This window comes from Carcharodon carcharias, chromosome 20, assembly GCF_017639515.1.
Source record: "Carcharodon carcharias isolate sCarCar2 chromosome 20, sCarCar2.pri, whole genome shotgun sequence".
Taxonomy (NCBI): Eukaryota; Metazoa; Chordata; class Chondrichthyes; order Lamniformes; family Lamnidae; genus Carcharodon; species Carcharodon carcharias.
Window position 1 is genome coordinate 111,416,397 of NC_054486.1, and position 25,938 is coordinate 111,442,334.

General features: G+C 52.7%; 1 protein-coding gene across 1 annotated transcript in view; it reads right to left on the bottom strand.

Annotated features, from left to right (window-relative positions):
• LOC121292384 (nesprin-2-like) overlaps positions 1-25,938 on the bottom strand; it is a 277,262-nt gene that overhangs the window by 80,304 nt on the left and 171,020 nt on the right. The window contains exons 26-27 of the mRNA XM_041214234.1: positions 3,270-3,425; positions 380-520 (exon numbers count right to left, since the gene is read on the bottom strand). Of these exons, the coding sequence (XP_041070168.1) occupies positions 380-520; positions 3,270-3,425 (297 nt within the window). The remainder of the gene's footprint in view (positions 1-379; positions 521-3,269; positions 3,426-25,938) is intronic.

Consider the following 25,938-nt stretch of genomic DNA (forward strand, 5'->3'; position numbering starts at 1 on the left):
ATGTCAACTCCAAAAAAACTTTCTGTGCTCTCACTTCTGAAAGATGCAGAATTAACGAAGGGGCAGAAACACTCCCAGAATAACATTGCTGCTTGAGCACATCATCAATAATTCCTGGAAGGACATCGACATTGGAACAAACAAACTGACCTGCGATCAAAAAATAGAACATTGCTGCCCTCTAGTGCCACATTGTGGCATGTTCCATGGTTGGAGGGTTGTCCAGGAGAGGATGGGGGACCTGTACCCCAGTGAGAGTCAGCACCTTCAGGAGAGGAGGGGGACCCTGTACCCCAGTGAGAGTCAGCACCTTCAGGAGAGGAGGGGGACCTGCATTCTGATGGGGGAGGTTTGTGTTTCAGGTGTATGTTGTACAGACCTTTTGCTGTGCCTTTGCCTCACTGTGGGATTTGCTGCTTTGCTGCAGCATCTTCTCTACACTCTGGAGTCCACTCCTTATGGCTGCGATCCTGAGGTTCAGCTCCTGGCTGCGGGTGTTCTGGGAACCCAGGGCTTGCAGCTGATGAGGGAAATGCAGAGACATTTAGCTATGTTTTGTCCGGCCTTGCTCCACACTCCCTCACCTACTCTGGTGACTCTCCCTGACACTCGACTCTGCGGATTTCAGTATTCTCAGCCCCAGCTGGGACAATTGTCACTAACACAAAAACCGAAAAGGCAGCAGATGCTGCAAATCTCACCATGAACAGAAAAGGCAGGAACTGGGTCAGGCAACATCCGTGGAGGAAGAGACAGAGTTAACCTTTCGGATCAATGAGCTGTCATCTAGTTCTGAAGCGTTAACTCTGTTTCTCTCTCCACGGAAGCTGCCTGACTTGCTGTGTGTTTCTAGCATCTTCCGTTGTTACTGTGACCAATTGTCACATCGGCCGCTGACTGCAAGGTGTGGGGGATAGTCGGGGGGAGCAGCAACATCTGGGCCCAAGCCTGATCACATCATTATCCAATCCGGCATGGGAGGGATCACTGGCCCGGGATCTAGTGCAAAGTTACCCAGTCGGATTTCGACAACGGCTAAACTAGTGCCGACCAGGTCACCATATTTACCACATGATACAAAAAACGCAGTCATAATAAAACAAACCTTTTGAAAATAGGTTTGAGGTTTTAAACTGTCAGCAAATCAAGATCGATACACTCACTTCCAGAGCCAGGAGAACAGTTTCACAGGAGTTAGCAATCCCCCTGTCCTACTGCATCGACTCTCGATGGCCGGTGACAATCAGTTAACTGAAATGTTCTATTTTTCACAGTGAGGTCCAATTGATTTAAAAAAAGAAACAAATTTCTTCAAGAGTAAACTGTCTCTATTCTGTCAGAATGGATTTTTAGAAGGCCCAGGGGTGTGAAAGAATCGACAAGTCTGTGTGCATTGACTCATGCTCTGTCACCTGCTGTTTCCAAACACAATGTCTAGACATTGAATAGCCCTTTGGCTCACTTTTTTTATTCATTCATGGGATGTGGGTGTCACTGGCTGGACCAGCATTTATTGCCCATCCCTAATTGCCCTTGTTCAGAGGGCAGTTAACGAGACAACCACATTGCTGTGGGTTTGGAGTCACATGTAGGCCAGACCAGGGAAGAATGACAGATTTCCTTCCCTAAAGGGCATTAGTGACCCAGATGGGTTTTTACAACAGTCGACAATGGTTTCATCTGCTGTGGTGGGATTTGAACCCAGGTCCCCAGAGCATTACCCTGGGTCTCTGAATTACCAATTATCCAGCAACAATCCCACTACACCACTGTCTCCTCAAAACTCCTGGCCAAACTCCTGTAATCTCTCCTTTTGCGGCAATGGCACCCGTACTCCTTCCAATCGTTCGTTTCAACAGACATTTTAATATGAAGGATGAATGTATTTGGATGTCCCTGCACCTCCCCAGCTTTCTGACCCTCATTGGTCAGTCCAATTCAGTCTGTCCATTGCTCAAGGGCCTCGACTGCTTTCGCAAAAACTATCAATCACCAGCGAAACAAAACCGAGTGAGCACCCCCTGCATCACTAGGTTCCCCAAGGAGATGTCCCGAGCAAGACTACTGTCCTTCAAAGGCTGGCCCTGCTTTCACAGTGTTTCCCAGGGTGGTCCCACAGATCTAATGTATCATCGTTTAGAGAAACCCAGAGAGAACAGCAACAGAGAGGGTAACAAATGGTGGGATGTTTTACTTCAATCAGTGACAGACAATAGTGAGTGTCAGCCCACACTCACACCCACCCCAGCAAGTTTAACACGACTCAGTGTTGTGTGATTCTAAAACCGAACGTCGTCACAGGCGGAGAGTGCCGGGTGTGTTGGACAACACTGAACAAGGGCAGGTAAGCTGACTGATTTCTTCCCCCTCCCTAGCCTGGGGAGCTGACGCTAACTGCAGAACCACGTTTAGTGCCCCGCTTAGTATCAGTCCTCATCCCTCATAATGAGAATGACTCAGCATCACACAGCTATGTAGTCACCAGCTCAGAATTTACAGGGAATCTCAGACACACAAACAATTTAACTTGGGCAATGGTAAAATGTAAGGGACGGATCAGTGCTGCCACTTCACATGCATGAGTGCAGCTCCTTCAACACTCGAGAAGCTCGACACCATCCAGGACAAAGCAGCCCAAAAACCACAACCACCACCTTGAATATTTACTCCCACTCCCTCCACCACCGACGCACAGTAGCTGCAGTGTGTGTACCATCTACAAGATGCACTGCAGCAACTCACCAAGGGTCCTTAGACAGCACCTTCCAAACCCACGACCGCTACCACCTAGAAGGACAAGGGCAGCAGACACATGGGGACACCACCGCCTGGAAGTTCCCCTCCAAGTCACTCACCATCCTGACTTGGAAATATATCGGCCGTTCCTTCACTGTCGCTGGGTCAAAATCCTGGAACTCCCTCCCTAACAGCACTGTGGGTGTACCTACACCACATGGACTGCAGCGGTTCAAGAAGGCAGCTCACCACCACCTTCTCAAGGGGTAATTAGGGATGGGCAATAAATACTGGTCTAGCCAGCGACACCCACGTCCCATGCTTCCCAGTCAAAAGGTTTGAACACATAATCAGTAAAACAGATAATCCAGCCATTTGTTTCATTGCTCTTTATGGGATCTTGCTGTGCATCAATTGACTGTCACATTTCGCTACGTGAAAACAGTGACTGCATTTTTTTAAAGGTATTTCATTTCCTGTGAAAAGCTATGGAATGTCCTGGAGAAATCCAAATTATTTCATGAAAGCCTCACCTTCGCCTCCATATCTCCCAGCGCTCTGCTGGTCTCCTGGATCCGAGTGTTGATTTCTGCAGGAATGCTGGTGTACCGCTCAGAGTACCTGCTCTGCAGTCGGTCACTGATCTCCGCCATCGCTTGGCGCTGGCTGTTCAGCGTGTCTCGGAGTTGCTGCAGGCAACACAGCGAAGTGAATTTGTGCATCTGCCCGTGACCCAGGACTGTGACCCTAGGCAGGAGCTTTCACAATAGCACAAGAGGAGTTCGTTCGGCCCATCATACCTGTGCCAGCTCTTTGAAAGAGCTATCCAATTGGTCACTTTTTCCTGCTGTATCCCATAGCCTTGCAAACTCTTAATTTACAACTATTTATCTCATTTTCTTTTCAAAGTTACTACTGAAGTGTGAGGTGATACATTTTGGCAGCAGGGATTGAGAGAAGTAATATAGACTAAATGGCTCAGTTCAGGAGAATTTGTATGGTCAGAGAGACCTGAGAGTCCCGTGTGTATCAATCTTTGGAGGTGGCATGTCACATTGAGGGAGCGGTTAGCAGAGCAGATGGGATCTTGCACTTCATTAGTAGAGGCACTGATTAACGAAACAAAGAATTTGTGCTGAACCTTTATAAAGCTCTGGTTAGACCCCAACTAGAGTATTGTGTCCAGTTCTGGTCACCACACTTTAGGAAGGATGTGAGGGTCCTTGAGATGGTGCGGAGGAGATTTATCAGAATGGTTCGAGGGATGGAGGATTTTAGCTACATGGTTAGGTTGGAGAAGCTGGGATTGTTCTCCTTGGAGAAAAGGAGAATGAGGGGGGATTTGATGGAGGGGTAGAGGGGGGGGATTTGATAGAGGGGTACAAAGGGGGATTTGATAGAGGGGTACAAGGGGATTTGATAGAGGGGTACAGTGGGGATTTGATAGAAGGGTACAGAGGGGGATTTGATAGAGGGGTACAGGGGGGAATTGATAGAGGGGTACAGGGGGGGATTTGATAAGGGGAACAGGGGGGATTTGATAGAGGGGTACAGGGGGGATTTGATAGAGGGGTACGGGGGGGGATTTGATAGAGGGGTAGGGGGGATATGATAGAGGGGTACGGTGGGGATTTGATAGAGGGGTACGGCGGGGGTTTGATAGAGGGGTACAGGGGGGATTGATAGAGGGGTACAGGGGGGATTTGATAGAGGGGTACAGGGGGGATTTGATAGAGGGGTACTGGGGGGGATTTGATAGAGGGGTACAGAGGGGGATTTGACAGAGGGGTACAGGGGGGATTTGATAGAGGGGTACAGAGGGGGATTTGATAGAGGGGTACAGAGGGGGATTTGATAGAGCGGTACAGGGGGGATTTGATAGAGGGGTCCAGGGGGCTTTTTGATACAGGGGTACAAGGGGATATGATAGAGGTGTACGGGGGGGATTTGATAGAGGGGTACGGGGGGATTTGATAGAGGGGTACAGGGGGGGATTTGATAGAGGGGTGCAGGGGGGATTTGATAGAGGGGTTCAGGGGGGATTTGATAGAGGGGCACAGGAGGGGATTTGATAGAGGGGTACAGGGGGGATTTGATAGAGAGGTACAGGGGGGATTTGATAGAGGGGTACAAGGGGATTAGATAGAGGGGTACGGGTGCATTTGATAGAGGGGTACAGGAGGGATTTGATAGAGAAGTACAGGGGGGGATTTGATAGAGGGGTACAAGGGGATTTGATAGAGGGGTACAGGGGGAGGATTTGATATAGGGGTACAGGGGGGATTTGATATAGGGGTACAGGGGGGATTTGATAGAGGGGTACAGGGGGGAGGGTTTGATAGAGGGGTACAGGGGGTTTGATAGAGGGGTACAGGGGGGATTTGATAGAGGGGTACGGGGGGGGATTTGATAGAGGGGTACAGGGGGTTTGATAGAGGGGTACAGGGGGGATTTGATAGAGGGGTACAGGGGGGGATTTGATAGAGGGGTACAGGGGGGATTTGATAGAGGGGCACAGAGGGGGATTTGATCGAGGGGTACAGGGGGGGATTTGATTGAGGGGTACAGGGGGGGATTAGATAGAGGGGCACAGAGGGGGATTTGATCGAGGGGTACAGGGGGGCATTTGATCGAGGGGTACAGGGGGATTCGATAGAGGGGTACAAGGGGATTTGATAGAGGGGCACAGAGGGGGATTTGGTAGAGGGGTACAGGGGGGATTTGATAGAGGGGTACAAGGGGATTTGATCGAGGGGTACGGGGGGGGATTTGATAGAGGGGTACAGGGGGATTTGATAGAGGGGTACAGGGGGATTTGATAGAGGGGTACAAGGGGATTTGATCGAGGGGTACGGGGGGGATTTGATAGAGGGGTACAGGGGGATTTGATAGAGGGGTACAAGGGGATTTGATAGAGGGGTACAGGGGGGATTTGATAGAGGGGAACAGGGGGGATTTGATAGAGGGGTACAGGGGGATTTGATAGAGGGGTACGGGGGGGATTTGATAGAGGGGTACAAGGGGATTTGAAAGAGGGGTACAGGGGGGGATTTGATAGAGGGGTACAGGGGGGATTTGATAGAGGGGTACAGGGGGGATTTGATCGAGGGGTACGGGGTGGGGGGGATTTGATAGAGGGGTACAGGGGGATTTGATAGAGGGGTACAAGGGGATTTGATAGAGGGGTACAGGGGGGGTTTGATAGAGGGGCACAGGGGGGGATTTGATCGAGGGATACAGTGGGGGAATTGATAGAGGGGTACAGGGGGATTTGATAGAGGGGTACAAGGGGATTTGATAGAGGGGTACAAGTGGGGGGTTTGATAGAGGGGTACAAGGGGATTTGATAGAGGGGCACAGGGGGGATTTGATAGAGGGGTACAGGGGGGATTTGATAGAGGGGACAGAGGGGGATTTGATAGAGAGGTACGGGGGGGATTTGATAGAGGGGTACAGGGGGGGATTTGATAGAGGGGTAAAGGGGGGGATTTGATAGAGGGGCACAGAGGGGGATTTGATAGAGTGGTACGGGGGGGATTTGATCGAGGGGTACAGGGGGGGATTTGATAGAGGGGTACGGGGGGATTTGATAGAGGGGTACAGGGGGATTTGATAGAGGGGTACAAGGGGATTTGATAGAGGGGTACGGGGGAAGTTTGATAGAGGGGTAAAGGGGGGATTTGATAGAGGGGTACAAGGGGGGGATTTGATAGAGGGGTACAAGGGGATTTGATAGAGGGGTAGAGGGGGGATTTGATAGAGGGGTACAAGGTGATTTGATAGAGGGGTACAGGGGGGGATTTGATAGAGGGGTACAGGGGGGGATGTGATAGAGGGGTACAGGGGGGATTTGATAGAGGGGTACAGGGGGGTTTTGATAGAGGGGTACAGGGGGGATTTGATAGAGGGGTACGGGGGCGGGATTTGATAGAGGGGTACGGGGGGGATTTGATAGAGGGGTACAGGGGGGATTTGATAGAGGGGTGCAGGGGGGATTTGATAGAGGGGTGCAGGGGGGGATTTGATAGAGGGGCACAGGAGGGGATTTGACAGAGGGGTACAAGGGGATTAGATAGAGGGGTACGGGTGGATTTGAAAGAGGGGTACAGGGGGGGATTTGATAGAGGGGTACAAGGGGATTTGATAGAGGGGTACAAGGGGATTTGATAGAGGGGTACAGGGGGAGGATTTGATATAGGGGTACAGGGGGATTTGATATAGGGGTACAGGGGGGGAGGGTTTGATAGAGGGGTACAAGGGGATTTGATAGAGGTGTACAGGGGGTTTGATAGAGGGGTACAGGGGGATTTGATAGAGGTGTACAGGGGCGGGATTTGATAGAGGGGTACGGGGGAGATTTGATAGAGGGGTACGGGGGAGATTTGATAGAGGGGTGCAGGGGGGATTTGATAGAGGGGTGCAGGGGGGATTTGATAGAGGGGCACAGGAGGGGATTTGATAGAGGGGTACGGGGGGGGATTTGATAGAGGGGTAGGGGGGATATGATAGAGGGGTACGGTGGGGATTTGATAGAGGGGTACGGGGGGGGTTTGATAGAGGGGTACAGGGGGGATTGATAGAGGGGTACAGGGGGGATTTGATAGAGGGGTACAGGGGGGATTTGATAGAGGGGTACTGGGGGGGATTTGATAGAGGGGTACAGAGGGGGATTTGACAGAGGGGTACAGGGGGGATTTGATAGAGGGGTACAGAGGGGGATTTGATAGAGGGGTACAGAGGGGGATTTGATAGAGCGGTACAGGGGGGATTTGATAGAGGGGTCCAGGGGGCTTTTTGATACAGGGGTACAAGGGGATATGATAGAGGTGTATGGGGGGGATTTGATAGAGGGGTACGGGGGGATTTGATAGAGGGGTACAGGGGGGGATTTGATAGAGGGGTGCAGGGGGGATTTGATAGAGGGGTTCAGGGGGGATTTGATAGAGGGGCACAGGAGGGGATTTGATAGAGGGGTACAGGGGGGATTTGATAGAGAGGTACAGGGGGGATTTGATAGAGGGGTACAAGGGGATTAGATAGAGGGGTACGGGTGCATTTGATAGAGGGGTACAGGAGGGATTTGATAGAGAAGTACAGGGGGGGATTTGATAGAGGGGTACAAGGGGATTTGATAGATGGGTACAGGGGGAGGATTTGATATAGGGGTACAGGGGGGGATTTGATATAGGGGTACAGGGGGGATTTGATAGAGGGGTACAGGGGGGAGGGTTTGATAGAGGGGTACAGGGGGTTTGATAGAGGGGTACAGGGGGGATTTGATAGAGGGGTACAGGGGGTTTGATAGAGGGGTACAGGGGGGATTTGATAGAGGGGTACAGGGGGGGATTTGATAGAGGGGTACAGGGGGGATTTGATAGAGGGGCACAGAGGGGGATTTGATCGAGGGGTACAGGGGGGGATTTGATTGAGGGGTACAGGGGGGGGATTAGATAGAGGGGCACAGAGGGGGATTTGATCGAGGGGTACAGGGGGGCATTTGATCAAGGTGTACAGGGGGATTCGATAGAGGGGTACAAGGGGATTTGATAGAGGGGCACAGAGGGGGATTTGGTAGAGGGGTACAGGGGGGATTTGATAGAGGGGTACAAGGGGATTTGATCGAGGGGTACGGGGGGGATTTGATAGAGGGGTACAGGGGGATTTGATAGAGGGGTACAGGGGAATTTGATAGAGGGGTACAAGGGGATTTGATCGAGGGGTACGGGGGGGGATTTGATAGAGGGGTACAGGGGGATTTGATAGAGGGGTACAAGGGGATTTGATAGAGGGGTACAGGGGGGATTTGATAGAGGGGTACAGGGGGGATTTGATAGAGGGGCACAGAGGGGGATTTGATCGAGGGGTACGGGGGGAATTTGATCGAGGGGTACAGGGGGATTTGATAGAGGGGTACGGGGGGGATTTGATAGAGGGGTACAAGGGGATTTGAAAGAGGGGTACAGGGGGGGATTTGATAGAGGGGTACAGGGGGGATTTGATAGAGGGGTACAGGGGGGATTTGATCGAGGGGTACGGGGTGGGGGGGATTTGATAGAGGGGTACAGGGGGATTTGATAGAGGGGTACAAGGGGATTTGATAGAGGGGTACAGGGGGGGTTTGATAGAGGGGCACAGGGAGGGATTTGATCGAGGGATACAGTGGGGGAATTGATAGAGGGGTACAGGGGGATTTGATAGAGGGGTACAAGGGGATTTGATAGAGGGGTACAAGTGGGGGGTTTGATAGAGGGGTACAAGGGGATTTGATAGAGGGGTACAGGGGGATTTGATAGTGGGGTACAGGGGGGATTTGATAGAGGGGTACAGGGGGGATTTGATAGAGGGGACAGAGGGGGATTTGATAGAGAGGTACAGGGGGGGATTTGATAGAGGGGTACAGGGGGGGATTTGATAGAGGGGTAAAGGGGGGGATTTGATAGAGGGGCACAGAGGGGGATTTGATAGAGTGGTACGGGGGGGGATTTGATCGAGGGGTACAGGGGGGGATTTGATAGAGGGGTACGGGGGGATTTGATAGAGGGGTACAGGGGGATTTGATAGAGGGGTACAAGGGGATTTGATAGAGGGGTACGGGGGAGGTTTGATAGAGGGGTAAAGGGGGGATTATTTAGAGGGGTACAAGGGGGGGATTTGATAGAGGGGTACAAGGGGATTTGATAGAGGGGTACAGGGGGGATTTGATAGAGGGGTACAAGGTGATTTGATAGAGGGGTACAGGGGGGGATTTGATAGAGGGGTACAGGGGGGGATTTGATAGAGGGGTACAGGGGGGATTTGATAGAGGGGTACAGGGGGTTTTGATAGAGGGGCACAGGGGGATTTGATAGAGGGGTACGGGGGCGGGATTTGATAGAGGGGTACGGGGGGGATTTGATAGAGGGGTACAGGGGGGATTTGATAGAGGGGTGCAGGGGGGATTTGATAGAGGGGTGCAGGGGGGGATTTGATAGAGGGGCACAGGAGGGGATTTGATAGAGGGGTACAGGGGGGATTTGACAGAGGGGTACAAGGGGATTAGATAGAGGGGTACGGGTGGATTTGATAGAGGGGTACAGGGGGGATTTGATAGAGGGGTACAAGGGGATTTGATAGAGGGGCACAGGGGGAGGATTTGATATAGGGGTACAGGGAGATTTGATATAGGGGTACAGGGGGGGAGGGTTTGATAGAGGGGTACAAGGGGATTTGATAGAGGTGTACAGGGGGTTTGATAGAGGGGTACAGGGGGATTTTAAAGAGGTGTACAGGGGCGGGATTTGATAGAGGGGTACGGGGGAGATTTGATAGAGGGGTACGGGGGAGATTTGATAGAGGGGTGCAGGGGGGATTTGATAGAGGGGTGCAGGGGGGATTTGATAGAGGGGCACAGGAGGGGATTTGATAGAGGGGTACAGGGGGGATTTGATAGAGGGGTACAAGGGGATTAGATAGAGGGGTACGGGTGGATTTGATAGAGGGGTACAGGGGGGATTTGATAGAGAAGTACAGGGGGGGTTTTGATAGAGGGGTACAAGGGGATTGGATAGAGGGGTACAGGGGGAGGATTTGATATAGGGGTACAGGGGGGATTTGATATAGGGGTACAGGGGGGATTTGATAGAGGGGTACAGGGGAGATGGTTTGATAGAGGGGTACAAGGGAATTTGATAGAGGTGTACAGGGGGTTTGATAGAGGGGTACAGGGGGGATTTGAGAGAGGGGTACGGGGGGGATTTGATAGAGGGGTATGGGGGGGATTTGATAGAGGGGTACAGGGGGGATTTGATAGAGGGGTACAAGGGGGATTTGATAGAGGGGTACAGGGGGATTTGATCGAGGGGTACAGGGGGGATTTGATAGAGGGGCACAGAGGGGGATTTGATCGAGGGGTACAGGGGGGATTTGATAGAGGGGTACAGGGGGATTTGATAGAGGGGTACAAGGGGATTTGATAGAGGGGTACGGGGGGTTTGATAGAGGGGTACAGGGGGGACTTGATAGAGGGGTACAGGGGGGGATTTGATAGAGGGGTACAGGGGGTGATTTGATAGAGGGGTACAGGGGGATTTGATAGAGGGGTACAAGGGGATTTGATAGAGGGGTACAGGGGGATTTGATAGAGGGGTACAGGGGGGATTTGATAGAGGGGCACAGAGGGGGATTTGATCGAGGGGTACGGGCGGGATTTGATCGAGGGGTACAGGGGGGGATTTGATAGAGGGGCACAGAGGGGGATTTGATCGAGGGGTACAGGGGGGATTTGATCGAGGGGTACAGGGGGTGATTTGATAGAGGGGTACAGGGGGATTTGATAGAGGGGTACAAGGGGATTTGATAGAGGGGTACAAGGGGATTTGATCGAGGGGTACAGGGGGATTTGATAGAGGGGTACAGGGGGGATTTGATAGAGGGGCACAGAGGGGGATTTGATCGAGGGGTACGGGCGGGATTTGATCGAGGGGTACAGGGGGGGATTTGATAGAGGGGTACGGGGGGATTTGATAGAGGGGTACAAGGGGATTTGATAGAGGGGTATGGGGGGATTTGATACAGGGGTACGGGGGGGATTTGATAGAGGGGTACAGGGGGGGATTTGATAGAGGGGTACAGGGGGGATTTGATAGAGGGGTACGGGGGGATTTGATAGAGGGGTACGGGGGGGATTTGATCGAGGGGTACAGGGGGGATTTGATAGAGGGGCACAGAGGGGGATTTGATCGAGGGGTACGGGGGGATTTGATCGAGGGGTATGGGGGGGATTTGATCGAGGGGTACAGGGGAGGATTTGATAGAGGGGCACAGAGGGGGATTTGATCGAGGGGTACAGGGGGGATTTGACAGAGGGGTATGGGGGGGATTTGACAGAGGGGTACAGGGGGGATTTGATAGGGGGTACAGGGGGGGGTTTGATAGAGGGGTACAAGGGGATTTGATAGAGGGGTACAGGCGGGATTTGATAGAGGAGTACAGGGGGGATTTGATAGAGGGGTACAGGGGGATTTGATAGAGGGGTACAGAGGGTGATTTGATCGAGGGGTGCAGGGGGGCATTTGATAGAGGGGTACAGGGGGATTTGATAGAGGGGTACAAGGGGATTTGATAGATGGGTACAAGGGGGGATTTGATAGAGGGGTTCAAGGGGATTTGATAGAGGGGTACAGGGGGGATTTGATAGGGGGTACAGGGGGGGATTTGATAGAGGGGTACAGGGGGGGATTTGATAGAGGGGTACAAGGGGATTTGATAGAGGGGTACAGGGGGGATTTGATAGAGGAGTACAGGGGGGATTTGATAGATGGGTACAGAGGGGGGTTTGATAGAGGGGTACAAGGGGATTTGATAGAGGGGTACAAGGGGATTTGATAGATGGATACAAGGGGGGATTTGATAGAGGGGTTCAAGGGGATTTGATAGAGGGGTACAGGGGGGATTTGATAGGGGGTACAGGGGGGGATTTGATAGAGGGGTACAGGGGGGGATTTGATAGAGGGGTACAAGGGGATTTGATAGAGGGGTGCAGGGGGGATTTGATAGAGGAGTACAGGGGGGATTTGATAGAGGGGTACAGGGGGATTTGATAGAGGGGTACAGGGGGATTTGATAGAGGGGTACAAGGGGATTTGATAGAGGGGAACAGGGGGGGTTTGATAGAGGGGCACAGGGGGGGATTTGATCGAGGGGTACAGGGGGGGATTTGATAGAGGGGTACAAGTGCGGGGTTTGATAGACGGGTACAAGGGGATTTGATAGAGGGGTACAGGGGGATTTGATAGAGGGGTACAGGGGGATTTGATAGAGGGGTACAGGGGGGGATTTGATCGATGGGTACGGGGGGGGATTTCATAGAGGGGTACAGGGGTATTTGATAGAGGGGTACAAGGGGATTTGATACAGGGGTACGGGGGGGTTTGATAGAGGGGCACAAGGGGGGATTTGATCGAGGGGTACAGGGGGGGATTTGATAGAGGGGTACAAGTGCGGGGTTTGATAGACGGGTACAAGGGGATTTGATAGAGGGGTACAGGGGGATTTGATAGAGGGGTACAAGTGCGGGGTTTGATAGACGGGTACAAGGGGATTTGATAGAGGGGTACAGGGGGATTTGATAGAGGGGTACAGGGGGGATTTGATAGAGGGGTACAAGGGGGGGATTTGATAGAGGGTTACAAGGGGATTTGATAGAGGGGTACAGGGGGATTTGATAGATGGGTACAGGGGGGATTTGATAAAGGGGTACGGGGGGGGGGATTTGATAGAGGGGTAGGGGGGGATTTGATAGAGGGGTACAGGGGGGGATTTGATAGAGGGGCACAGAGGGGGCTTTGATCGAGGGGTACGGGGGGGATTTGATCGAGGGGTACAGGGGGGATTTGATAGAGGGGCACAGAGGGGGATTTGATCGAGGGGTACAGGGGAGGATTTGATAGAGGGGCACAGAGGGGGATTTGATCGAGGGGTACGGGGGGATTTGACAGAGGGGTATGGGGGGATTTGACAGAGGGGTACAGGGGGATTTGTTAGAGGGGTACGGGGGTGTTTGATAGAGGGGTACAAGGGGGGGATTTGATCGAGGGGTACAGGTGGGATTTGATCGAGGGGTACAGGGGGGGATTTGACAGAGGGGTACAGGGGGATTTGATAGAGGGGTACGGGGGGGGTTTGATAGAGGGGTACGGGCGGATTTGATAGAGGGGTACGGGCGGATTTGATTGAGGGGTACAAGGGGGGGATTTGATCGAGGGGTACAGGTGGGATTTGATCGAGGGGTATGGGGGGGATTTGACAGAGGGGTACAGGGGGATTTGATAGAGGGGTACGGGGGGGTTTGATAGAGGGGTACGGTCGGATTTGATAGAGGGGTACGGGGGGATTTGATAGAGGGGTACAAGGGGGGGATTTGATAGAGGGGTACAAGGGGATTTGATAGAGGGGTACAGGGGAATTTGATAGAGGGGTACAGGGGAATTTGATAGAGGGGTACAGGGGGGATTTGATAAAGGGGTACAGGGGGGGATTTGATAGAGGAGTACGGGGGGGATTTGATAGAGGGGTACAGGGGGGGATTTGATAGAGGGGTACAGGGGGGATTTGATAGAGGGGCACAGAGGGGGATTTGATCGAGGGGTACGGGGGGGATTTGATCGAGGGGTACAGGGGGGATTTGATAGAGGGGCACAGAGGGGGATTTGATCGAGGGGTACGGGGGGATTTGATCGAGGGGTACGGGGGGATTTGATCGAGGGGTCCAGGGGGCTTTTTGATAGAGGGGTACAAGGGGATTTGATAGAGGGGTACGGGGGGATTTGATAGAGGGGTACAGGGGGATTTGATCGAGGGGTACAGGGGGATTTGATCGAGGGGTACAGGGGGGATTTGATAGAGGGGTGCAGGTGGGATTTGATAGAGGGGTGCAGGGGGGATTTGATAGAGGGGCACAGGAGGGGATTTGATAGAGGGGTACAGGTGGGATTTGATAGAGGGGTACAAGGGGATTAGATAGAGGGGTACGGGTGGATTTGATAGAGGGGTACAGGGGGGGATTTGATAGAGAAGTACAGGGGGGGATTTGATAGAGGGGTACAAGGGGATTTGATAGAGGGGTACAGGGGGAGGATTTGATATAGGGGTACAGGGGGGATTTGATATAGGGGTACAGGGGGGATTTGATAGAGGGGTACAGGGGGGAGGGTTTGATAGAGGGGTACAAGGGGATTTGATAGAGGTGTACAGGGAGTTTGATAGAGGGGTACAGGGGGATTTGATAGAGGTGTACGGGGGCGGGATTTGATAGAGGTGTACGGGGGGATTTGATAGAGGGGTACAGAGGGGATTTGATAGAGGGGTGCAGGGGGGATTTGATAGAGGGGTGCAGGGGGGATTTGATAGAGGGGCACAGGAGGGGATTTGATAGAGGGGTACAGGGGGGTTTTGATAGAGGGGTACAAGGGGATTAGATATAGGGGTACGGGTGGATTTGATAGAGGGGTACAGGGGGGGATTTGATAGAGAAGTACAGGGGGGGATTTGATAGAGGGGTACAAGGGGATTTGATAGAGGGGTACAGGGGAAGGATTTGATATAGGGGTACAGGGGGGATTTGATAGAGAAGTACAGGGGGGATTTGATAGAGGGGTACAAGGAAATTTGATAGAGGTCTACAGGGGGTTTGATAGAGGGGTACAGGGGGGATTTGATAGAGAGGTACAGGGGGGTATTTGATAGAGGGGTACAGGGGGGATTTGACAGCGGGGTACGGGGGGGGATTTGATAGAGGGGTACAAGGGGATTTGATAGAGGGGTACAGGGGGATTTGATCGAGGGGTACAGGGGGATTTGATCGAGGTGTACAGGGGGGGATTTGATAGAGGGGTACAGGGGGTTTTGATAGAGGGGTACAAGGGGGGGATTTGATAGAGGGGTACAAGGGGGGGATTTGATAGAGGGGTACAAGGGGATTTGATAGAGGGGTACAGGGGGGGATTTGATAGAGGGGCACAGGGGGGGATTTGATAGAGGGGCACAGGGGGGGATTTGATAGAGGGGCACAGGGGGGGATTTGATCGAGGGGTACAGGGGGGATTTGATCGAGGGGTACAGGGGGGGATTCGATAGAGGGGCACAGAGGGGGATTTGATCGAGGGGTACAGGGGGGAATTTGATCGAGGGATACGGGGGGGATTTGATAGAGGGGTTCAGGGGGATTTGATAGAGGGCTACAAGGGGATTTGATAGAGGAGTACAAGGGGATTTGATAGAGGGTAACGGGGGGATTTGATAGAGGGGTATAGGGGAGATTTGATCGAGGGGTACAGGGGGGGATTTGATAGAGTGGCACAGAGGGGGATTTGATAGAGGGGCACAGAGGGGGATTTGATAGAGGGGTACAGGGGGATTTGATAGAGGGGTACAGGGGGGGGTTTGATAGAGGGGCACAGGGGGTGATTTGATCGAGGGGTACAGGGGGTGATTTGATAGAGGGGTACAGGGGGATTTGATAGAGGGGTACAAGGGGATTTGATAGAGGGGTACAAGTGGGGAGTTTGATAGAGGGGTACAGGGGGATTTGATAGAGGGGTACAGGGGGATTTGATAGAGGGGTACAAGGGGGGGATTTGATAGAGGGGTACAGGGGGGATTTGATAGAGGGGTACAAGGGGGGGATTTGATAGAGGGGTACAAGGGGATTTGATAGAGGGGTACAGGGGGGATTTGATAGAGGGGTACAGGGGGGATTTGATAGAGGGGTACAGGGGGGATTTGATAGAGGGGTACAAGGGGATTTGATAGAGGTGTACAGGGAGTTTGATAGAGGGGTACAGGGGGATTTGATAGAGGTGTACGGGGGCGGGATTTGATAGAGGGGTACGGGGGGGATTTGATAGAGGGGTACAGGGGGGATTTGATAGAGGGGCACAGGAGAGGATTTGATAGAGGGGCACAGGAGGGGATTTGATATAGGGGTACAGGGGGGATTTGATAGAGGGGTACGGGTGGATTTGATAGAGGGGTACAGGGGGGATTTGATAGAGAAGTACAGGGGGGGGATTTGATAGAGGTGTACAAGGGGATTTGATAGAGGGGTACAGGGGGAGGATTTGATATAGGGGTACAGGGGGGATTTGATATAGGGGTACAGGGGGGATTTGATAGAGGGGTACAGGGGGGGAGGGTTTGATAGAGGGGTACAAGGAAATTTGATAGAGGTGTACAGGGGGTTTGATAGAGGGGTACAGGGGGGATTTGATAGAGGGGTACGGGGGGGATTTGATAGAGGGGTACAGGGGGGATTTGATAGAGGGGTACAGGGGGGGATTTGATAGAGGGGTACAGGGAGGATTTGATAGAGGGGTACAGGGGGATTTGATCGAGGTGTACAGGGGGATTTGATCGAGGTGTACAGGGGGGGATTTGATAGAGGGGCACAGAGGGGGATTTGATAGAGGAGTACAAGGGGATTTGATAGAGGGGTACGGGGGGGGTTTGATAGAGGGGTACAGGGGGGATTTGATAGAGGGGTACGGGGGGGATTTGATAGAGGGGCACAGAGGGGGATTTGATAGAGGGGTACGGGGGGGGATTTGATCGAGGTGTATGGGGGGGGATTTGATAGAGGGGTACAGGGGGATTTGATAGAGGGGTACGGGGGGTTTGATAGAGTGGCACAGGGGGTGATTTGATCGAGGGGTACAGGGAGTGATTTGATAGAGGGGTACAGGGGGATTTGATAGAGGGCTACAAGGGAATTTGATAGAGGGCTACAAGGGAATTTGATAGAGAGGCACAGGGGGTGATTTGATCGAGGTGTACAGGGGGAGATTTGATAGAGGGGTACAGGGGGATTTGATAGAGGGCTACAAGGGGATTTGATAGAGGGGTACAAGTGGGGAGTTTGATAGAGGGGTGCAAGGGGATTTGATAGAGGGGTACAGGGGGATTTGATAGAGGGGTACAGGGGGGATTTGATAGAGGGGTACAGGGGGGGATTTGATAGAGGGGTACAGGGGGGATTTGATAGTGGGGTACAGGGGGGATTTGAGAGAGGGGTACAGGGGGGATTTGATCGAGGGGTACGGGGGGGATTTGATCGAGGGGTACAGGGGGGATTTGATAGAGGGGTACGGGGGGATTTGATAGAGCGGTACAAGGGGATTTGATAGAGGGGTACAGGGGGGGATTTGATAGAGGGGTACAGGGGGGGATTTGATAGAGGGGTACAAGGGGATTTGATAGAGGGGTACAGGGGGTGTTTGATAGAGGGGCACAGGGGGGGATTTGATTGAGGGATACAGTGGGGGAATTGATAGAGGGGTACAGGGGGATTTGATAGAGGGGTACAAGGGGATTTGATAGAGGGGTACAAGTGGGGGGTTTGATAGACGAGTACAGGGGGGATTTGATAGAGGGGTACAGGGGGATTTGATAGAGGGGTACAGGGGGGATTTGATAGAGGGGTACAGGGGGGGATTTGATAGAGGGGTACAGGGGGGGATTTGATAGAGGGGTACAGGGGGGGATTTGATAGAAGGGCACAGAGGGGGATTTGATCGAGGGGCACAGGGGGTGATTTGATCGAGGGGTACGGGGGGGATTTGATAGAGGGGAACAGGGGGATTTGATAGAGGGGTACAGGGGGATTTGATAGAGGGGTACAGGGGGGATTTGATAGAGGGGTACAAGGGGATTTGATAGAGGTGTACAGGGAGTTTGATAGAGGGGTACAGGGGGATTTGATAGAGGTGTACGGGGGCGGGATTTGATAGAGGGGTACGGGGGGGATTTGATAGAGGGGTACAGGGGGGATTTGATAGAGGGGTGCAGGGGGGATTTGATAGAGGGGCACAGGAGGGGATTTGATATAGGGGTACAGGGGGGATTTGATAGAGTGGTAGAAGGGGATTAGATAGAGGGGTACGGGTAGATTTGATAGAGGGGTACAGGGGGGGATTTGATAGAGAAGTACAGGGGGGGATTTGATAGAGGTGTACAAGGGGATTTGATAGAGGGGTACAGGGGGAGGATTTGATATAGGGGTACAGGGGGGATTTGATATAGGGGTACAGGGGGGATTTGATAGAGCGGTACAGGGGGGGAGGGTTTGATAGAGGGGTACAAGGAAATTTGATAGAGGTCTACAGGGGGTTTGATAGAGGGGTACAGGGGGGATTTGATAGAGGGGTACGGGGGGGATTTGATAATGGGGTACAGGGGGGATTTGATAGAGGGGTACAGGGGGGGATTTGATAGAGGGGTACAGGGAGGATTTGATAGAGGGGTACAGGAGGATTTGATCGAGGTGTACAGGGGGATTTGATCGAGGTGTACAGGGGGGGATTTGATAGAGGGGCACAGAGGGGGATTTGATAGAGGAGTACAAGGGGATTTGATAGAGGGGTACGGGGGGGGTTTGATAGAGGGGTACAGGGGGGATTTGATAGAGGGGTACGGGGGGGATTTGATAGAGGTGTACGGGGGGGGATTTGATAGAGGGGTACAGGGGGATTTGATAGAGGGGTACGGGGGGGTTGATAGAGGGGCACAGGGGGTGATTTGATCGAGGGGTACAGGGAGTGATTTGATAGAGGGGTACAGGGGGATTTGATAGAGGGCTACAAGGGAATTTGATAGAGGGCTACAAGGGAATTTGATAGAGGGGCACAGGGGGTGATTTGATCGAGGTGTACAGGGGGTGATTTGATAGAGGGGTACAGGGGGATTTGATAGAGGGCTACAAGGGGATTTGATAGAGGGGTACAAGTGGGGAGTTTGAAAGAGGGGTACAAGGGGATTTGATAGAGGGGTACAGGGGGATTTGATAGAGGGGTACAGGGGGGATTTGATAGAGGGGTACAGGGGGGGATTTGATAGAGGGGTACAGGGGGGATTTGATAGTGGGGTACAGGGGGGATTTGAGAGAGGGGTACAGGGGGGATTTGATCGAGGGGTACGGGGGGATTTGATCGAGGGGTACAGGGGGGATTTGATAGAGGGGTACGGGGGGATTTGATAGAGCGGTACAAGGGGATTTGATAGAGGGGTACAGGGGGGATTTGATAGAGGGGTACAGGGGGGGATTTGATAGAGGGGTACAAGGGGATTTGATAGAGGGGTACAGGGGGTGTTTGATAGAGGGGCACAGGGGGGGATTTGATTGAGGGATACAGTGGGGGAATTGATAGAGGGGTACAGGGGGATTTGATAGAGGGGTACAAGGGGATTTGATAGAGGGGTACAAGTGGGGGGTTTGATAGACGAGTACAGGGGGGATTTGATAGAGGGGTACAGGGGGATTTGATAGAGGGGTACAGGGGGATTTGATCGAGGGGTACAGGGGGATTTGATAGAGGGGTACAGGGGGGATTTGATAGAGGGGTACAGGGGGGATTTGATAGAGGGGTACAGGGGGGGATTTGATAGAAGGGCACAGAGGGGGATTTGATCGAGGGGCACAGGGGGTGATTTGATCGAGGGGTACGGGGGGGATTTGATAGAGGGGTACAGGGGGATTTGATAGAGGGGTACAGGGGGATTTGATAGAGGGGTACAAGGGGATTTGATAGAGGGGTATGGGGGGGTTTGATAGAGGGGTACAAAGGGGGGATTTGATATAGGGGTACAGGGGGGGATTTGATAGAGAAGTACAGGGGGGATTTGATAGAGGGGTACGGGGGGGAGGGTTTGATAGAGGGGTACAAGGAAATTTGATAGAGGTCTACAGGGGGTTTGATAGAGGGGTACAGGGGGGATTTGATAGAGAAATACAGGGGGGTATTTGATAGAGTGGTACAGGGGGGATTTGATAGAGGGGTACGGGGGGGGATTTGATAGAGGGGTACAAGGGGATTTGATAGAGGGGTACAAGGGGATTTGATCGAGGGGTACGGGGGGATTTGATCGAGGTGTACAGGGGGGGATTTGATAGAGGGGTACAGGGGGTTTTGATAGAGGAGTACAAGGGGGGGATTTGATAGAGGGGTACAAGGGGGGGATTTGATAGAGGGGTACAAGGGGATTTGATAGAGGGGTACAGGGGGGTTTGATAGAGGGGTACAGGGGGGGATTTGATAGAGGGGCACAGGGCGGGATTTGATAGAGGGGCACAGGGGGGGATTTGATCGAGGGGTACAGGGGGGATTTGATCGAGGGGTACAGGGGAGGGATTCGATAGAGGGGCACAGAGGGGATTTGATCGAGGGGTACAGGGGGGAATTTGATCGAGGGATACAGGGGGGGATTTGATAGAGGGGTACAAGGGGATTTGATAGAGGGGTACAAGGGGATTTGATAGAGGGTAACGGGGGGATTTGATAGAGGGGTACAGGGGGGATTTGATCGAGGGGTACAGGGGGGGATTTGATCGAGGGGTACAGGGAGTGATTTGACAGAGGGGTACAGGGGGATTTGATAGAGGGCTACAAGGGAATTTGATAGAGGGCTACAAGGGAATTTGATAGAGGGGCACAGGGGGTGATTTGATCGAGGTGTACAGGGGGTGATTTGATAGAGGGGTACAGGGGGATTTGATAGAGGGCTACAAGGGCATTTGATAGAGGGGTACAAGTGGGGAGTTTGATAGAGGGGTACAAGGGGATTTGATAGAGGGGTACAGGGGGATTTAATAGAGGGGTACAGGGGGGATTTGATAGAGGGGTACAGGGGGGGATTTGATAGAGGGGTACAGGGGGGATTTGATAGTGGGGTACAGGGGGGATTTGAGAGAGGGGTACAGGGGGGATTTGATCGAGGGGTACGGGGGGGATTTGATCGAGGGGTACAGGGGGGATTTGATAGAGGGGTACGGGGGGATTTGATAGAGCGGTACAAGGGGATTTGATAGAGGGGTACAGGGGGGATTTGATAGAGGGGTACAGGGGGGGATTTGATAGAGGGGTACAAGGGGATTTGATAGAGGGGTACAGGGGGTGTTTGATAGAGGGGCACAGGGGGGGATTTGATTGAGGGATACAGTGGGGGAATTGATAGAGGGGTACAGGGGGATTTGATAGAGGGGTACAAGGGGATTTGATAGAGGGGTACAAGTGGGGGGTTTGATAGACGAGTACAGGGGGGATTTGATAGAGGGGTACAGGGGGATTTGATAAAGGGGTACAGGGGGGATTTGATAGAGGGGTACAGGGGGGGATTTGATAGAGGGGTACAGGGGGGGATTTGATAGAAGGGCACAGAGGGGGATTTGATCGAGGGGCACAGGGGGTGATTTGATCGAGGGGTACGGGGGGGATTTGATAGAGGGGTACAGGGGGATTTGATAGAGGGGTACAGGGGGATTTGATAGAGGGGTACAGGGGGAATTTGATAGAGGGGTACAAGGGGATTTGATAGAGGTGTACAGGGAGTTTGATAGAGGGGTACAGGGGGATTTGATAGAGGTGTACGGGGGCGGGATTTGATAGAGGGGTACGGGGGGGATTTGATAGAGGGGTACAGGGGGGATTTGATAGAGGGGTGCAGGGGGGATTTGATAGAGGGGCACAGGAGGGGATTTGATATAGGGGTACAGGGGGGATTTGATAGAGTGGTACAAGGGGATTTGATAGAGGGGTATGGGGGGGTTTGATAGAGGGGTACAGGGGGGATTTGATAGAGGGGTACAAAGGGGGGATTTGATATAGGGGTACAGGGGGGATTTGATAGAGAAGTACAGGGGGGATTTGATAGAGGGGTACAGGGGGGAGGGTTTGATAGAGGGGTACAAGGAAATTTGATAGAGGTCTATAGGGGGTTTGATAGAGGGGTACAGGGGGGATTTGATAGAGGGGTACAGGGGGGTATTTGATAGAGTGGTACAGGGGGGATTTGATAGAGGGGTACAGGGGGGAGGGTTTGATAGAGGGGTACAAGGAAATTTGATAGAGGTCTATAGGGGGTTTGATAGAGGGGTACAGGGGGGATTTGATAGAGGGGTACAGGGGGGTATTTGATAGAGTGGTACAGGGGGGATTTGATAGAGGGGTACGGGGGGGGATTTGATAGAGGGGTACAAGGGGATTTGATCGAGGTGTACAGGGGGTGATTTGATAGAGGGGTACGGGGGGGGATTTGATAGAGGGGTACAAGGGGATTTGATAGAGGGGTACAAGGGGATTTGATCGAGGGGTACGGGGGGATTTGATCGAGGTGTACAGGGGGGGATTTGATAGAGGGGTACAGGGGGTTTTGATAGAGGAGTACAAGGGGGGGATTTGATAGAGGGGTACAAGGGGGGGATTTGATAGAGGGGTACAAGGGGATTTGATAGAGGGGTACAGGGGGGTTTGATAGAGGGGTACAGGGGGGGATTTGATAGAGGGGCACAGGGCGGGATTTGATAGAGGGGCACAGGGGGGGATTTGATCGAGGGGTACAGGGGGGATTTGATCGAGGGGTACAGGGGAGGGATTCGATAGAGGGGCACAGAGGGGGATTTGATCGAGGGGTACAGGGGGGAATTTGATCGAGGGATACAGGGGGGGATTTGATAGAGGGGTACAGGGGGATTTGATAGAGGGGTACAAGGGGATTTGATAGAGGGGTACAAGGGGATTTGATAGAGGGTAACGGGGGGATTTGATAGAGGGGTACAGGGGGGATTTGATCGAGGGGTACAGGGGGGGATTTGATCGAGGGGTACAGGGAGTGATTTGACAGAGGGGTACAGGGGGATTTGATAGAGGGCTACAAGGGAATTTGATAGAGGGCTACAAGGGAATTTGATAGAGGGGCACAGGGGGTGATTTGATCGAGGTGTACAGGGGGTGATTTGATAGAGGGGTACAGGGGGATTTGATAGAGGGCTACAAGGGCATTTGATAGAGGGGTACAAGTGGGGAGTTTGATAGAGGGGTACAAGGGGATTTGATAGAGGGGTACAGGGGGATTTAATAGAGGGGTACAGGGGGGATTTGACAGAGGGGTACAGGGGGGGATTTGATAGAGGGGTACAGGGGGGATTTGATAGTGGGGTACAGGGGGATTTGAGAGAGGGGTACAGGGGGGATTTGATCGAGGGGTACGGGGGGGATTTGATCGAGGGGTACAGGGGGGATTTGATAGAGGGGTACGGGGGGATTTGATAGAGCGGTACAAGGGGATTTGATAGAGGGGTACAGGGGGGATTTGATAGAGGGGTACAGGGGGGATTTGATAGAGGGGTACAAGGGGATTTGATAGAGGGGTACAGGGGGTGTTTGATAGAGGGGCACAGGGGGGGATTTGATTGAGGGATACAGTGGGGGAATTGATAGAGGGGTACAGGGGGATTTGATAGAGGGGTACAAGGGGATTTGATAGAGGGGTACAAGTGGGGGGTTTGATAGACGAGTACAGGGGGGATTTGATAGAGGGGTACAGGGGGATTTGATAAAGGGGTACAGGGGGGATTTGATAGAGGGGTACAGGGGGGGATTTGATAGAGGGGTACAGGGGGGGATTTGATAGAAGGGCACAGAGGGGGATTTGATCGAGGGGCACAGGGGGTGATTTGATCGAGGGGTACGGGGGGGATTTGATAGAGGGGTACAGGGGGATTTGATAGAGGGGTACAGGGGGATTTGATAGAGGGGTACAGGGGGGATTTGATAGAGGGGTACAAGGGGATTTGATAGAGGTGTACAGGGAGTTTGATAGAGGGGTACAGGGGGATTTGATAGAGGTGTACGGGGGCGGGATTTGATAGAGGGGTACGGGGGGATTTGATAGAGGGGTACAGGGGGGATTTGATAGAGGGGTGCAGGGGGGATTTGATAGAGGGGCACAGGAGGGGATTTGATATAGGGGTACAGGGGGGATTTGATAGAGTGGTACAAGGGGATTTGATAGAGGGGTATGGGGGGGTTTGATAGAGGGGTACAGGGGGGATTTGATAGAGGGGTACAAAGGGGGGATTTGATATAGGGGTACAGGGGGGATTTGATAGAGAAGTACAGGGGGGATTTGATAGAGGGGTACAGGGGGGAGGGTTTGATAGAGGGGTACAAGGAAATTTGATAGAGGTCTACAGGGGGTTTGATAGAGGGGTACAGGGGGGATTTGATAGAGGGGTACAGGGGGGTATTTGATAGAGTGGTACAGGGGGGATTTGATAGAGGGGTACGGGGGGGGGATTTGATAGAGGGGTACAAGGGGATTTGATCGAGGTGTACAGGGGGTGATTTGATAGAGGGGTACAGGGGTATTTGATAGAGGGGTACAGGGGGGGATTTGATAGAGGGGTACAGGGGGGGATTTGATAGAGAATTACAGGGGGGGATTTGATAGAGGGGTACAAGGGGATTTGATAGAGGGGTACAGGGGGGGATTTGATAGAGAAGTACAGGGGGTGATTTGATAGAGGGGTACAAGGGGATTTGATAGAGGGGTACAGGGGGAGATTTGATAGAGGGGTACAGGGGGGGATTTGATAGAGAAGTACAGGGGGGGGATTTGATAGAGGGGTACAAGGGGATTTGATAGAGGGGTACAGGGGGAGGATTTGATATAGGGGTACAGGGGGAATTTGATATAGGGGTACAGGGGGGTTTTGATAGAGGGGTACAGGGGGGGAGGGTTTGATAGAGGGGTACAAGGAAATTTGATAGAGCTCTACAGGGGGTTTGATAGAGGGGTACAGGGGGGATTTGATAGAGGGGTACAGGGGGGGATTTGATAGAGGGGTACAGGGGGGATTTGATAGAGGGGTACAAGGGGGGATTTGATAGAGGGGTACAGGGAGGATTTGATAGAGGGGTACAGGGGGATTTGATCGAGGTGTACAGGGGGATTTGATCGAGGTGTACAGGGGGGGATTTGATAGAGGGGCACAGAGGGGGATTTGATAGAGGGGTACAAGGGGATTTGATACAGGGGTACGGGGGGCGTTTGATAGAGGGGTACAGGGGGGATTTGATAGAGGGGTACGGGGGGGGTTTGATAGAGGGGCACAGAGGGGGATTTGATAGAGGGGTACGGGGGGGGATTTGATCGAGGTGTACGGGGTGGGATTTGATAGAGGGATACAGGGGGATTTGATAGAGGGGTACAGGGGGATTTGATAGAGGGGTACGGGGTGTTTGATAGAGGGGCACAGGGGGTGATTTGATCGAGGGGTACAGGGGGTGATTTGATAGAGGGGTACAGGGGGATTTGATAGAGGGCTACAAGGGATTTGATAGAGGGGTACGGGGGGGTTTGATAGAGGGGCACAGGGGGTGATTTGATCGAGGTGTACAGGGGGTGATTTGATAGAGGGGTACAGGGGGATTTGATAGAGGGCTACAAGGGGATTTGATAGAGGGGTACAAGTGGGGAGTTTGATAGAGGGGTACAAGGGGACTTGATAGAGGGGTACAGGGGGATTTGATAGAGGGGTACAGGGGGGATTTGATAGAGGGGTACAAGGGGGGGATTTGATAGAGGGGTACAAGGGGATTTGATAGAGGGGTACAGGGGGGATTTGATAGAGGGGTACAGGGGGGATTTGATAGAGGGGTACAGGGGGGATTTGATAGAGGGGTACAGGGGGGATTTGATTGAGGGGTACGGGGGGGATTTGATCGAGGGGTACAGGGGGGATTTGATAGAGGGGTACGGGGGGCTTTGATAGAGCGGTACAAGGGGATTTGATAGAGGGGTACAGGGGGGATTTGATAGAGGGGTACAGGGGGGGATTTGATAGAGGGGTACAAGGGGATTTGATAGAGGGGTACAGGGGGTGTTTGATAGAGGGGC